The 16173-nt window shown below is 36.9% G+C and overlaps 1 protein-coding gene across 10 annotated transcripts in view; it reads left to right on the plus strand.

Moving 5' to 3' along the window:
• The window catches only part of CARMIL1 (capping protein regulator and myosin 1 linker 1), a 347932-nt gene that overhangs the window by 301710 nt on the left and 30049 nt on the right, over positions 1 to 16173 (plus strand). For 7 of the 10 annotated variants that reach the window (XM_033216407.1, XM_033216412.1, XM_033216416.1 and 4 more), the window contains 3 exons: positions 3367 to 3384; positions 7366 to 7432; positions 7690 to 7886. In XM_033216407.1, the coding sequence (XP_033072298.1) occupies positions 3367 to 3384; positions 7366 to 7432; positions 7690 to 7886 (282 nt within the window). The remainder of the gene's footprint in view (positions 1 to 3366; positions 3385 to 7365; positions 7433 to 7689; positions 7887 to 16173) is intronic. The other 3 variants (XM_033216410.1, XM_033216411.1, XM_033216413.1) reach the window with 1 other exon arrangement.

The following is a 16173-nucleotide window of genomic DNA, read 5'->3' on the forward strand; positions in this document are numbered from 1 at the left end:
AGACACCTCTGCCAGTTTTTTGCCAGCAATAAGAAAATGGAGGGTTCACCTCTAAGCAAAAAAAAAAAAAATCCTTTTTTTACTTATTTCTTTTTTACTTAGAGGTAAACCCTTCATTTCCTTATTTTTCTAACTAACTGGCTTTTTCCCACTTCACCTAGTCTGTCCAGTTCTGACCATCATGTCTCCATCTCAGTTATGTATTAAAAGGAGGTGCTGAAATGACTGGCAAAACATTTGTGTATTTCTGATAGAGTGAATTATATTAAGGTTAATATTAATTTTTTAAAAAAATTCCTTACATGTGAGGTTCATGATAAAGAACATGAAGAAGGAGGATGTGGCACTGGGATTTTTATTTAATTCGAGTTCTTGGTCTCTGGAAAACAGTAGTTCCTGAATGTCAGGAAGCCAGCCACTTTTTAACACTTCCATAGAAGAGCACTAACACTTATCAAACACTTACACATACAGAAGAACTCCGAGTTACTTTAAGAAACTTTAAAGTTTCTTTCCATGTGTTATAGTTGATCACTTTCCACCCCCAAGCTATTATGATCTGGTTGGTGTTTTTGTCATTGTTACCCATCAGGAGGTAGCAAAGGTGGTGAAAGTCTATAGTCATTCAGACAGGCTCCTATTAGAGTGTCTGCAGAGTAGTATAAGTCAGATAATCGGTCAATGCTATGACCAGAGTGATTTCTTTAAGTATTCCTAAATAAACTTTTTGGGGGCATTGCTAAGAAATTACAAAAATTACTCACAAATGCCAAATACCTGTGTTCCTACCACCCTGAAGAGCCACCTGTTAACAGAATGACTAGGAGTACAAGAGCTCATCTGTCTTATTCACTGCTAGACCCACCCCTTTCTCCAAGAATGCCTGATGCACAGTAGGTGCTCGGTAGCATTTGTTGAATCTTGAATAATACAGGGCATCACAGATAATGTAATAGCATCATTTGACCACTACTAACAGTCTCACACTTCTCCCCCTTTCTCCAGAGGCACTCTCATGAGTTCAGTTGGACACTTCTTGTTTGTTTTTTGTGTTCAAGCATACATGTATTCATGAACAGTGTATAGTATTGTTTTGCATGTTTTACAGTCTACATAAATGGCATTGTACCACGTGTATCTTTTTTGAAACTTGCTTTTTTCACTCAATATTATATTTTGAGACTTGTTCATGTTGCTACATGTAGTTTTTATTTTTCCTTTTAACTGATGTTTCTTCATTTAAAATACTTCATTTTAGTTATTCATTCCTCTACTGATTGGCTTTTCGATTGTTCTGACTTTTTTGCTGTTATAAATCTGCTTCTTATTCATTTTCCCCCTCCTTTCTTCTCTCTCTTTGGGAATAGAAGCATTTTAAAAATGATAATATTAACCTCTCATAATCACAGCCAATTATTGAAGCACTGAGAGGTCACTGATTGGCACTGTTTGCCAGACACTGTGCCAAGCACTTTGTATTTATTATTTAATCTTCACAATTTATTTTACAAACTAGAAAACTGGAAGCTGACTTTTCAAAAACATTGGTCAAAGTCCCATAACCCAGGAAATGGCAGGTTCAGGATTCAAGCCCAGTTCTTGGATGCCGAAGCCATGAGCATGAGACATACTCCTTCCCTTGTCCTGATGGAGGGATGTTGAAGTCAGTGTGGCCTAAATGAGTTCCAAAAAGTGGACAAGAGTAGCGCAGTGAACTAACGATCTTCCTTCTGTCAAAAAGTTGAAATGTCTATTGCCATGCTTTCCATCTTCATGGGAACATGTTTTACTTGCCTGTCATTTTAGGAGTTGAATCAATTGAAAGATTCCTCACTATCACTTACAATGATCTTTAGGTAGATAATTGGGACAGACTGCTTGTCTTGTTGAATTAATCTTTCACAAGGAGAAGGAAAGTAAAAAGTCATCTGTGGGACTTAACCATCAACTGTAACTCTCTTATGTATGTATTCATAGTCATACCTTTAAGAAAGCTTCTGAGGGCTATGTGTTGGGAAAGGGCAAGAGTCTTTGTTTTGGGCAATTCTGGAAAATATATTTGAAAATATATTTTTACTTTTTCTCCTTTCATCCAGCAAGGATGTTTTCATGCTAATGTAATGGGGCATAGAATGAGTTATATTTGAAGTAAATTGCCTAATCAAGTATGAAATCAGAAATGTGAAGAATGAGAATTTGTCAGGACTTTACCAGTGGAAGCCTTTCTGATAAGCAGCAATACTGGTGCCAGTGATGGTGATGGTTATAGGGAATGCTTTTAACTTATGTGCTGCCTTTACTTTAAAGAGACACAAATCATTTACATTCACAAATTGAGGAACCCTGTATTTCCATCCCATTTTATATTGAAAACTATTGACATGAGAAAAATAAAGAACTTGGAAAAAAGAAAGCCCCAGCTCCAGGTGGAAGGAGTAGGTGGCCTTCCTCAGGAGGTTTGGAAAGGATGCCTCAAGCCCTGACACTTTGCTTTCACAAAGACTGACATTCTATAACTGGACTTCTTTTTTGTTTTTAAAAATTCATTTATAAATGTTCAGAATAAGAAGAGGATGCCCTAACAAAATTTAATGATGACCAATGGAGTTTTAAAAATTATTTAGAGATTTTTTTTCATCTAAGGAGAAGGAAAGAAAATAAAGAAAAAACTTATTTAGAGATATAATGTAAAATGTAAGGTGACTGAAGTTCCCACTAAGTTATAAGATATCATCCATATTGAATTACACTGTAGGTAGGTAACTTGTGCTGAATCCTGACATCAGATCTTTCCCTGAAAAGTTTTAATGACTAAAGAGGCAAAAGAATTCAAAGATACTGCTTCTAAAATGCAGTGTGAGCACAGAATGATGTAAATGGCCCCAGAAGAGACTCTTGTTCATGCCTGCAGATACACTGTCCCCACTTAGTTCTTGAGACTGGTCCTGTGGTCCAGGAGCCAGGACTTGCATGGGGTTCTTTAATAACTATCCTCTACTCTGTCCATTATGTGCTTTGGAGCTAATAAAACCACCATCCCCCGAATGAGGTTAATGCCTTGTGGGGTTGGTAAATATCACTTTGACACATTTAGCAAGAGAAATAATATCTGTAGGTTAGGAGTTTCTGAAATTTTTCAAGCTGTAATTGTGCTTCTGCTTATAAAAAGCCAGTTTGGATGTCTTAAGCCATTAATATGTTGGCCTCATTCCTGCCTTATTCCTTTGCTATGAAGGCTTTTTATGTGTTTTAGCTTTTCTGTTTCTTTGTTTGTGAATGGTATCCCTCTCCCTCCCCTTTTCTAGTAATGCTGTTGCTTTATCTCTTTTCCATTCATATTTTTTTCTTTCTTTTTGCTGCATGGAGACTCTCTGCTGTACAAGTGTAAGTATTTTTTGGTGGCTTTGCAGTTTCTGGCTGTACTACTTTATATTCTTGTGCTCCATTTGCTTCTGTGCTGCCTGGCTGGTCTCCCAGGAGACTGTAGTGTCGTCGTCCATCTGCAGATCCTGAATGAAATAGGCAACAATTTAGAGACAAGATTGGATTTTACAAGATGGTTGAGCTAGCAAAACAGGCGATGAATTTAAAATATCTCCAATCATGTGTCTGAAAGCAAGCAGAGTGTTGATGAAGAGGATACAAACATTCAAGAGGAGACAAGTGCTTATTCCACTCATGTAATAATAATAATAATAATAATAATAATAATAACAACAACAACAACATTACTTTTAAGGTTTTTTCCTGATTCTTGTCATATTACTTGTTTTGGGCCCAGGGTTGTAGAAAATCGACGTTATGATTTGCTTCTTAAATTAGAAGAACTTTCCTAATCTTCTTCTCAACTGGTATTGTTATGATTTTTTTTTCTTTCTACAGCCTTGGTGGTGAGGGAGAAGTAATTATGGATTCTTGAGCTTGGAGTGAGAGTGTTATTTATTATTTTTTGAGCAAACGGTGACAAAAACAAAGCACCTCTTTATATTTTTATGGTGACATAAGCAATTTGACTCTCATTTTTAAAAAAAGCATGTCTAGGAATTACATGTTAAAAGTGGGTTTGACAGGAAGAAAAAGGTTACGTTATTTGTAAGGTTCCAAGATTAGTCTTTAACTTGTAGTAAAAGTAGACATATCTCAATTGAGCTATGTGCAGAATAGTTTAACATTTATTATAAAAATTTGATCAAATGAGTACAATTTCAGAGTAATGTGAACATTGCTGCTTTTGGATTCTCAGAAAATAGAGTTATGGCCTTTTTGTTCACAGTGTCTGCCACAATGGGGATTTATTGATGATTTGTGATGTTAGGACAAGAAAGAAGTCTGTGTTTAAGATTTTCCTGCTAAAATTACATTTAAAATAAGGGTTTAACACATTTTTCCTCATATTTCTTTAGGATATGGGTATTGAAAATTATACCTTATTGCTTACAAGATGCATTTTTTAAGATAAGTTAATTTTGTCTAGGCCTCAAGTTGACAGTGTTAACCACTGATTGATGAGAGGTCCGTTTGCAGTATGTACCTCTTCTTTTTCAAATGTTGACCCCCTTCATCTGATGAACAGTTTGTGATTTCTCTGACTCAGAAAATGCTTAGGCATTAACAGATGTCAGGGGAAGGTCAATAAGGACTAAGAAACAGTTTGAAAAAATTGACCTTTCATTTTGGTACCAAAAGAGAAGAGAGCTAACCATGTTAAAGAAGATGGTAAAGTCAGATTGTTTTCTTTTTCTGGGATGTAATTCAACAACCCAACAGTTGTGGAGAGGAGGAGGAAGGAGTTCAAATAAACCAAATTTCTAGACAAACATTAAATATTTGCTCCTAAATATACCCTTAGGTAGATAATTATAGTACATTTTTATATTTCCTCTAGCTTTAGGTTTATATATAATGGCATTGTAGGAATAAGCCAATAAGATTAAGGAAGTCCACATTTTCTGTAAAACTAAGGAAGAATTACTTCCAAAGAAAAGCAATAAAAATATGAGAGAAATGAGATTGATTTTTTTTCTCTGTTGTCACACTTAAATCCGATGAGGGAAAGATATAGAAGCTGGGTTACCTTCTTAATACCAATTGTAGAAACTAGCCTGATTACAAATTCTATTTTACCAAAAGACCATTGACTCTGTGCCAGAACTTCAGAACTAAAAGATATGATAAGTATAGTTTTATGGGAAATGTAATTAGAAGTTACTTACCCTTGTAAAAAGCACACAAAGTAAAGGAAAGCAAGTGAAATACATTAGAAGTGAGTTTTTCTGATATTCAAGCTTTCTATATTGGGCTTTGAAGCATTGGAAAACAAGACCAAGAGGAGAAAACTAGCTCCCCTTTGAGTGATATCAACTGTCAAATTATCCTGATGATTTTTGTGTATTTCTTAATTATGTCTATGAAATGAAATTAAGCTGAATAACCTATTCACAGATGGACATGAGTTTGTAAATGTGATTCTTTCTGTACATATTATATATTATGTCATTTATTTTATATATAGCACATATTTTTATATGTTTAAAATTGTAATATATTTGCAATATAATTTTTATACATTTTACATGTATTTGGTATCATAAAGACTTTCATGATATGGAAACTTAAACCAGACTATTTTTGCCCATGAATACACTTTCTGTAAAATCTAATCAAGAGTCAGGAAAAAAAAAAAAAAGACATCTTCAGTCCATGCATTTTTAAACATCTTTCCTCTTTATTTGTGACAATCTAAATGAAATTGGCTAAAAAGTGTATCTGGAGCTACTTCTTGATTATTTTACCTACCACAGTTGTGCATAAAATGGATAGAATACTGAAGAACTTGTTGCAACCAAACACAGCATATGTTTTGATAGCTTGTATCTCCTGAGAATTATTTTCAGAGATTTCACTTGTGAATAGACCAGGCAGGCCACTAACTTCTTCAGCCAACTGCATGGCTAACTTTGGGGAGAACTGCCTTAAACTGGATTCCCTTCCATTTGCATTGGGTTAGCTGTGTTTTTATTGAACCTGCAAAGCCTGTTACTTTATAAATAGCTTTTCCTCAGATTGTCTGCCTTTAATGAAACCCTGAAAAAAGTCAGATTAGCAAGTTTCATTTTGTATTTTAGGAAAACAAGTCTGGATTTCAATATAATTGCTAATCATTTTTTTTCTCTCCCTTTTCTCTCAACAATAAATAATAGCAAAACGATATTATTATTAAAACTGACATAATTGTCAAAACTATAGATTTGTTTGCTTTAAAGATGAGTATCAACCAGTTTCTCCTTGGAGCTAAAGAATGTTTTTCAATCATGTAGATTTTTTTTTTTTTGAGGAAGCATTAGATGAAAACCTATTAAATGAAATGAAAGTATGCAAACTAAGTTCTTTCAGTTATGTTACCTCCTAGTTTATACACATACCAGTTTCCTGATATCAAACCAGTGAAAACATCCCTAACATCCATCCATCTGTATGTGGATCATGAATTATGTGGCAGGAAGGATGCTGGCCTGACCCTCCTCACTGGGTTCTGTCCATGGCTCTGCTCCTTCTGACAACATGAATGTTAGCCTTTGTCACCTCTGTAACTCGATTTCATCCTTGGAGTTGATTTGTGTAGGTGAAGACAAAGCTTCCCTCCATCTTTGACATTTGTGTGATCCTATTGAGGGAGAAGATAGTGCCTTTCTGAGGGCTGGCTTTGCACCATAAACAGTTGACACCAGTGCTAGGAAAGTGTTCTTCAGTTTTGGCCCTTGATTTGAGTTTGGGTTTCATTTTTTAGAGGATTGACAGGATCAAAGACATTTCACTGAGAAGTGCCAACAGATACAGATTTTTGAATCCTAGCACCTTTTCCTGGTCTTTGCCCATGATGCAAAGATCAAAATCTTGGGGGCAAAATGTGAAACGAGAGAGTGAAACTGCTTACATCATTGACGTGATACAGAAAGAGGTCAGAGTTGCTTACACTGATGTTACTGTGAGAGTGATCAGTGAATAGTAGTGTTTTCAGTTTTTCGTGACTGATTTTTACAATCTTTGATTTTTATTTTTGTATCCATGTTAACATCCTCTTATACAGCTTGGAATTAAATTCATTCATTGTTCTTTTCAGCTATATAAGTGGAATTCAACTGGTTAGGGATGGGGGAACAAAAGAAAGAGGTTAGCTGTATCATTTGAGAAATTGTAAACATTTAGAAATAGTTTGGTCTTTTCTGTCAGGCTTTCAATCAACCTCTAAAGCAGAGAAACAACTACTGAGTTAAACAATCGATCCAGAATGTTTCAGAAGTTTGAAAGGCGAGTTTTTGTGGCTACCTACGTGTTTTTTTTTAATTATTATTATTTCATTTCTAGATGACCCCTAAATCCAAAAGGAAGAGTATCCATAGCCGAATGCTGCGGCCTGTTTCTAGGGCTTTTGGTAAGTGTTTTGTTGCTGCCAGTCATTTTCTTGGCACCGTGAAGCACCCTCAGCAAGACCTTAGACCATTTTAGGGATGTTCCTTATGGATGCACTGCATGGGTAATTATTGAGAAAGAGTTAAGTGATCTATGAATGGGTGTTTGCTATTCTATGCTAGACTTAAAATTATTTTTAGGAATTTTTTTATCCATCCCCATTCATTAAACTTTGGCCTTGGGCTGGTTTTTTTTTTTTTTTTTTTTTTTCAATTTTAGAAATGGAGTTTGATCTAGATAAAGCGCTGGAAGAGGTACCAATTCACATCGAAGACCCGCCCTTCCCATCCCTCAGACAGGAGAAGCGGAGCTCGGGATTTATCTCAGAGTTGCCTTCTGAAGAGGGGAAGAAGCTGGAACACTTTACCAAGTTAAGGCCAAAAAGGAATAAGAAGCAGCAACCCACCCAAGCAGCGGTAGGTGGACTGGAGAGGCCCCATCTCTCACACCCTTTTCTTCTCTGGGGAAAGTTGGGGGGTCTTGCTAAAGTGCTTTGCATAAACATGAAAGCTATGGTTGAGGAGACTAGACCTCTTTGCATGAGATACACAAAGTATCTCAACTTGGTGCTCAATAATTTTGGAGAATGAACAGATTGTGTCACTTAAATAAAACAACATAATTGTGGAGAAGACAATGCTGTAAAATTTCCAATTCTTTAGAACAGAGCTGCCCTTGGAAATCCTTAGATAGATAAGGATTATCTAGGGTAGGAAATCCTTATTCTAGATAAAGGTCTCTAGCACTTTACAGTGTCAGGGCAAAAAAGATACAAGTACCAAAAGAATTAATTGGTAATTAAAAATTGTTTGATTCTGGAGTGCACACATGCATTCCCCCCTCCACAAACTGATGTAACTGAAGTGTTGGAGAAGAGCCCTAAATGGGAGCCCCGGTGTGTGACTCTTGACATCCTGCTGTTTCTACTCCAGTAGAAGACTCAATTGTGCGTGCTGATGAGCCTTATTGTAGTTTACCCATGTCTCTCTCTGGTTAATGTCTTTTCTCTCCTTTATAGATAAACTTCTTGAAGAAGTTTGCCTGTGCCAACTGTCTCTACTGCCTCTCTTCTTCACCTTCCTGGCACTCCACAATTTACCAAAATCTTCCTTCTGTATCTACCCACCCTTGAAACCACCCTCCCAAGGTCACTCCAGACCAAATCCCGTGGACTCTTTTCAGCTGTCCGTCATCTTATTTGATGTTTCAGCAGCTCCTTGACACAGAAAGCTCTGTCATTCCCGACAGGAGATTTCCCGTTGATCTCTGAGTCATCACACTCCTTTCTTTTCCACCCACCTCTTTCAGTTTTCCCGTCCTTTCAGTTTTCCCGTCAGACCCATTTAAGTTTTTTATTTTCCGTCTGGGTGATGTCATCTGAACTCATGGTTTCAGTCTCTGTTGTTGACTATAGATTTCTGGATATCCACTTGCCTCCTAAATTTGAATGAGTACCTTGGGCTCAAAAATTTGAAACTTAGATCCCACCTTTCCCTGTAAACCTGCCCTTCTCATATCCCCTGTTCTTCTTGGGACATCATCAGTTGATAGGTTAGAAAGCTGAATACGATCCTGATCACCAGCTCTCCCTCTTCCTCCTTGCTTTGGCTACCTCCCATCCTGAGCTCCAGCCCTGTAATGCTGCATCTCTTTTCTTATTGCTTCCCTCCATCTCCTGGACTGAGAACTACTTTCAGATTTTTTACATCTCCACTACATCTCTTTTGATAGTGGAGAACCATCCACTTCTCTATACTCTGTCCACCAGTGCTCTGGGAAAAAGCCAGATCTATTTAGACCTCTGGCCATAATACATTATTTTGGGACTTACCTTTGTGTTACACAGTCCCTCAGGGAAAACAGCCTAGCGTATGCCAACCCTGTTACTTCTGGCTTCATTGTGGACAAAGGTGAAATCTCTCTAGAACGGATTGATGAGGTTGGGACATGCTACCCCAAAATATGGCGCCTCGGCATTTGAGAAAATGGCAAAAGCAAGAAGGTCATTCTCATCTTCCCCCTGCCTTTCTCCCTTGAAGCAGATCATAAAGGCTTCATTCAAGAAGTGCCCTCTGTATAGCCAGAGGAAAGAAATGTCCTTATCTCTGAAGACATGGGGACAGAGGGAAGAATCTGAACAAACAGGCCTTACTAAGTGTCCCCAGTTTATTACCATTAGATCATAGTTGTTTCTAAAGAAGGCAAGGCTTCTTCCAGGAAGCCCTCCTTACCCCTCCCACTGTGTTCCCACAGAGCTAGGGTCACATTACACCAGGGAAGTTGTTCTCACAGACTTTTTGTGCACAGTGCACAGCCTGAGCAACTCTCCATGGAGGCCCCACCTCCTCCGGTGCCTGATGCTTACTCTGTCACAGCTCTCATCACACAGAGTTTTCTCAGCTTACTCCTTGTCTCTAAGTTCTGTGTAGGCAGGGCCTGTGATTTATTATTCATGGTAATATGCTCAGTGCTTACATTGGGTTTTGGGTTTTGAATATAGTAGGGGTTCAACAATACTTATTGGATAAGTAGGTGGATAGCTGGAGACATAGATGGATGAAAGTCACAATAACTTACCTGCCTGGTTGATAATTTCCTCACTTTAGATCAGGCTTTTGTTGTGTTTGGTTAATTTCTCTCATTTGAATCCAAATAGCTTGACACTGTTTCAAAATACAAAAAAATTCTAGTTTGCTGTTTTCTAATTTACTGATTTTTAACTTTTTTAGTCCATTATTACATATCCTTATAGGGATATATTTTCTTTTTTAAAAATAAGGGAAAGATTTTTGTAGATAGGTAAAAAGACAACCCCCCCTCCCCGCCCCTGCTCAACAACAACCCACACTTTCTAGAACATACCTAGGTTCTAGGGTGTTACTGAATAAATGGTTTCTCTATGGATCTTTCCATATGGAATAACATTAACAATATAACTTGTCTGCGAAATGGCTTAAGTTTATCCTTGATAAAATGGTGACTCATGGAAAGAGATAATCTTGCGTACTTCTTTCTTTTCTTTTTTTCTTTTCTTTTCTTTTTTTTTTTTTTTTTTTTTTTGAGACAGGGTCTCACTCTGTGACACAGACTGGAGTGCAGTGGCACAGTCATGCCTCACTGCAGCCTTGAACTCCTGGGCTCAAGCAATAACAATCTTTCCACCTCAGCCTCCTGAGTAGCTGAGACTACTGGTGCATGCCACCATGCTTGGCTAATTATTTAAATAATTTTTTTGTAGAGGTGGGCTCTTGATATGTTGCCCAGGCTGATCTGAGAACTCCTAGCCTCAAAGTACCCTCTTGCTTGAACCTGCCGAAGTGCCAGGATTGCAGGCATGATCTACCATGTCAGCCTTTTTTCCTTAAATGTTTGAAAAATAGAAAAGAAAGGAAGGAAGCTGTGGCAGAGTCCTATTTGAGGTGCATATTAGATATTGCAAGGGAGAACAGATATTTATCATCTATCACTAGGTTTCATGGCTGAAGCACATGGAACAAAAGACAGGTCATCAAGAGAAAAGCATAAGAGAATTTATTTTATGTAAGTTTTATGTGACATGGAAACCTTTAGAAATGCAGACTCAAACATTTTTGTATTTTTGTATTTTTATGCTAAGTTTGATGAAGTGGATAGGTACAGAGAAGTAGGATTAGACAAAGGAGGTATGGTCTAATGGTAATAAACTGGGGGCGCTTAGCAAGGCCTGTTCGTTCAGACTCTTCTCCCTCTCCCCATGTCTTCAGCGACATTTCTTTTTCTCTGGCTATAGGGAGGACATTTCTTTTATCTTCCTGTAGGGAGGGTGCTTCTTGAATGAAACTTTTATGACCTGCCTCAAGGGAGAAAGGCAAGAGGAAGATGAGAATGGCCTTCCTGCTTTTGCCATTTTCTCAAATGCCGAGGCGCCATATTTTGGGGTAGCATGTCCCAACCTCATCAGTCTGTTCTAGAGAGATTTCACCTTTGTCCATAATGAAGCCAGGACTCACAGGATTGGCATACTCTAGGCTGTTTTCCCTGAGGGACTGTGTAACACAAAGGTAAGTCCCAAAATAATGTATTACGGCCAGAGATCTAAATAGATCTGGCTTTTTCTTAGAGTGCTGGTGGTATAGATTAGCACACCTATATTTACACCTAAGTATAGATTAGCACACCTTTATTTGAGTTCATAGTGAAAATATATTACCTTATGATATCACACTGCTTACAATTTCCAAAGTGCTTTCATGTCTAACAGCCCTGTGAAGCTGCCACACAGGCACCATTATTTCAATTTTTCAGTTAAGAATGAGGATGCTGTGGCTGTCTTTTATTACTAGTGTTTAGTAAGAGCAATTATTAACAATTATCGTTGTTTTTCTTCCTATGATTGAGTAAAATCAGTTCATCCAAAGTCTGTCTTGGCTTTTCTAGAGTTTGTCTCTGAATCCTAATGCCTCAAATGAACTTTTCCAGGTGTCAGAATTCTCAACGCCCAGGCTGAGTTAAATGCCAGCATGCCAGTTTCTTCCAGGCCAAACATGTTGTAATGACCGATTTTTGTGCCAAAAATGTACAAATAGATATTTGTATCAATATGAAGAGTAGATAACCTATTTTTAAAACAAGAAGCTAGGCACAAAAATTTAACCTTAAATCAAACCACAGTCATTTTAAGAACAATGGATATAGATATTTTAGCTATATGTTTTAATTCCACCTCTACCACTCCAAAAACAAAAACAAAGATGTTTTTTAAATAACAAGAGATAGAATGTTTCTTTCTTTTTTCCTTTCTTTCCTTTCTTTTATTTCTTTCTCTTTTCTCTTTTCTTTTCTTTTCATTTATTTTCTTTCTTTCAGTAGATAAAAGAATTCTTAAACATTACATTATAGCTGCTTAGCCCATAGAGTGTAACCTTCTACTGTAGTGGTAAGAGCAGGATGCCAGGCTTAGCCAGTGGGCTCTCCCACTCCCTGACAGTGTATATGTGGATAGAGGCTTGTGGGTTTTTTTTAAAAAAACCTGAGCCAACTTGTTTCTAAATACCAGCATTGCCTACATCGTTGAGTTGTCATAAGAAATAAATAGGATAAAAATATGCCATCCTTTATGTAAAAACATTGTTCTTCAAAGCTAGTATTTCCATTTTATTAATGTAGTTATCTTTACAATATAAATCTTATATTTGCTTTTGCCTTTGTACCTACTCACCCTTTTCTATACTTAAATGGAGGAGGAAGAGAAAAAAATTCCTGGAAACTGATTTAATACCACACTCATTTACCCTCATTAATTCAAAGAGATTCTTACCCATGTTTACTAAGAAACAAATTAACTAACTTTACATAAAATTTTATTCAAAAATTATTTCCTCAGTTGAATTCACTGTCAGAAAGTCTTTGCTTTTGGGAAAAGAGCGTCACATGGGTAATTTAAGAGTGGAAATGCCATTTTCTCAGGTACCAGAATGTTCCAGCTACAGCAGAGAAAAGGGGGAAAATGTGTAGTGTACAGTGAGTCCTCCATATCCACACATTCTGCATTTGAGCATTCAGCCAACTCTGGATTGAAAATATTTATTTAAAAGGCAATTAGAAAAACCACAACAATGAAAAAAACTATATAAATTTTAAAATACAGTGTAACAATTATTTACATAGCATTTACATTGTATTAAGTATTATAAGTAATCTAAAGATTATTTAAAGCACACAGGAGGATGTTTGTAGGTTATACACAAATACTATGCCATTTTATAGCAGCGACTTGAGCGTCTATGGATTTTTGTGTCCTCAAGGGTCCTGGAACCAATCCCCCTCATACTGAAGTTCAGCTCTATTAGGTGGGGTAACACTAGCTACTATACGAGATAACCTTTTACTATGTTAAATCTCTGATATTTTGGAGATTATTTCTTGTTCATATCGTAGTCCATTGTGAGTATTTTCAGCCAGGGGATGCTACAGTTGTCAGGGATCCAGGCTACTTTTACTTTGTGGCTCTACCTTCCTTTTTGGTCCTTCAAGTCATATGCATTCAGCTGGAGGATGACATAAAGCATGAAGGCTCATACCCCTGAGGTTTTATGGGCCAGGTCTGAAAGGATGAGCTTCATATTCATTTGAATACCACTTTCCAGAACTTGGCCACATGGCCACCTAACTGCAAGTGAGCATTCTAACCATGACACCCCCCAGGGATGGAGGCATGCTTATACTCATTCATCCACTGCCAGTTAGCTATTGCTTCTTTCTACTTTTTCCTAATATAACTATAGGTGAAAAAGTATTCCTTTAAGGAAAAATCATTGAAAAATTTGCATAGAGGTGTGGAAAAAACACTGGACTGGTATATAATGCTGACTCTACCACTAACTGGAATAATCTCTTAGTGGAAGGAATTTTAAAGATTACTCAATATTCAAGGGAATATGAAGTCCAGGGCAGATAACTGATTTGTCTATGATCATTCTCTGAAATATTATACCATGCAGTGGATTCACTTGGTGTGATATGTCAGTATCAGTCAGTTTGCCGTATATTGGCATAAGGCATAGCCCTACACTAGTCGGCCCAGTGATGAAACAAACCAACTCAAATTAAAATAGACTAACTCCTGGGTAATAGGTTTTCTCATGTATGCATTGAATCATGGTGTCATAAGGCTGAAAAGGATTTTGAAGTCATCTTGTTCAGTCCCTCATCAGGTGCTCAAAAATCCCTACACAGCCGTTGATTGGCCATTCCATCCACAATGACTTCTTTCTCTGAAGCTGCCATTTTCTTAAAGCTCTAATTATTAGCGAATTATTTTTTGTGTTGCTAAAACTCTTAACTGTATAGCTTGAAATTAGCCATCTTGTTTCTGTCTCCTGGAGTGGCACATGGTATCCAGTCTCTTCCACTTAGTAGACTTCGCAATATTTGTGGGTCAAATCTTAATTCTTCAGCTCTTTCGATGTTCTTCATATGAAATTGTCTAGAATCCATTTACAAGTCTTGTTACTCTGTTCTGAATAAATTGCAGTGTGACACCCAAGACAAAATAGAGTACTTTAATAAGATCTGCCATATCTCTTCTCTCCTTTTATTTATTTATTTTTGAGACAGGGTCTCACTCTGTCACCCAGGCTGGGGAGCAGTGGTGCAATCTCAGTTCACTGCCACCTCCCTCTCTCAGGCCCAAGTGATCCTCCCACCTCAGTCTCCCAAGTAACTGGGATTAGAAGTGCGCACCACCACACGCTGCTAATTTTTGTATTTTTTGTAGAGACAGGGTTTTGCCATGTTGCCCAGGCTGGTCTCAAACTCCTGAGCTCACACGATCCACATGCCTCAGCCTCCCAAAGTACTGGAATTACAGGTGTGAGTCACCACACCCGGCCCATTGATTCTCTCCTTTTAAATAGGACACTTCTATTTATTCAACCACAGGTTGCATTCACCTTTAAAATGGCTGTATCATCCAGGTGACTGGTATTAATCTTATTCTCAGCCAAGGCCTATAATTTGTTTTTATACATATATTTCAGACAGAGGAAAAGGAAGTACATGCATCAGGGAATCTGAACTACCCAGAAGTCCTAGTATACTTCCAGTTGCATCTTACTGGCCAGAAATGAACCATATTTCCATCCCCAGCTACAAGAAAATCTAGGAAGATAAATAGCCAGTTGGTCACATTGATACTCCAAATAAGTCAGGGTTTTGTTATTGAGTCAACGAGAGCGAATAGACACTAAATAGACACAAAGCAGTTTCTGCTATAATTTATTCAGGTGAGAGCGTTTTCTTCTGTTTTGCTAATTTTGTTTTGGAATGAATGGTAGTTTGATTCTTTTTTTCAGTATTTATTGAGACTGATAATTTTTCTTTTTTAATGTGAAATTTGGGTGAATCTCATTAACATACTTTTTCTAGTGTTATAACATTCTTAATCATGATTTTTTGCTTTGTTTTAATCCACTGCTAGGCTTTGTTTGGTAATATTTTATGAGAATTTTTGCATCTATATGCATAAATGAGAGAGGCTTAACATGTTTATTTTTCTTGTCTAAACCATCCATCTAGTTTGACTTTCAAAGTTATACTGTCGTCATAAAATTGGTTGCAAAACTCTTTCTTTTCTCCTATTCTCTGGAACAGTTTACATGTAATAGAGATTGTCTCTTCCTCTCCTGGGATGCCATCTGGGCCCTAAGTGTTGTCTATATGCTTGTGTGCATGTGATACTTGTATGTAGATATATTACTAGGGATTTTATTTCTTTTGTCATAGATCTGTTCAGGTTACCTAATTCTTCTTAAGATCATTTTGGTAATTTATGTATTTTTAGGATATCTTCCATTTAGTCTAATTGTTCATTTAATTGTTTATAGAATTCCTTTAAGTTTTTAATTTCTTATACCAATAACTTTAATCTCTTATATAGATATGTCCCCTGTTTCATTTTAACATATTTTTAAGGCCTTTTCTCTTAATGTTGTCATTATCTCTTTTATTAGTCTTTTTCTAAGAGTCAACTGTTTTATCAATCCTCTCAAGTTCATTAATTTTTTTCTTTTATTATATGCTCTTCATTTTACTTCCTTTGGGTTCCTTATTTCTTGATTGCTTAGCTAATTAATTTTCCATGTTTTTTACATTCTAATATATGTACACAACATTCCATGATTATTCAGTTCACTAATTAGCACTCCTTGGTATATTTGTTCGAAG

The sequence above is a fragment of the Trachypithecus francoisi genome, unplaced genomic scaffold (genome assembly GCF_009764315.1).
Source record: "Trachypithecus francoisi isolate TF-2019V2 unplaced genomic scaffold, Tfra_2.0 Lachesis_group10, whole genome shotgun sequence".
Taxonomy (NCBI): domain Eukaryota; kingdom Metazoa; phylum Chordata; class Mammalia; order Primates; family Cercopithecidae; genus Trachypithecus; species Trachypithecus francoisi.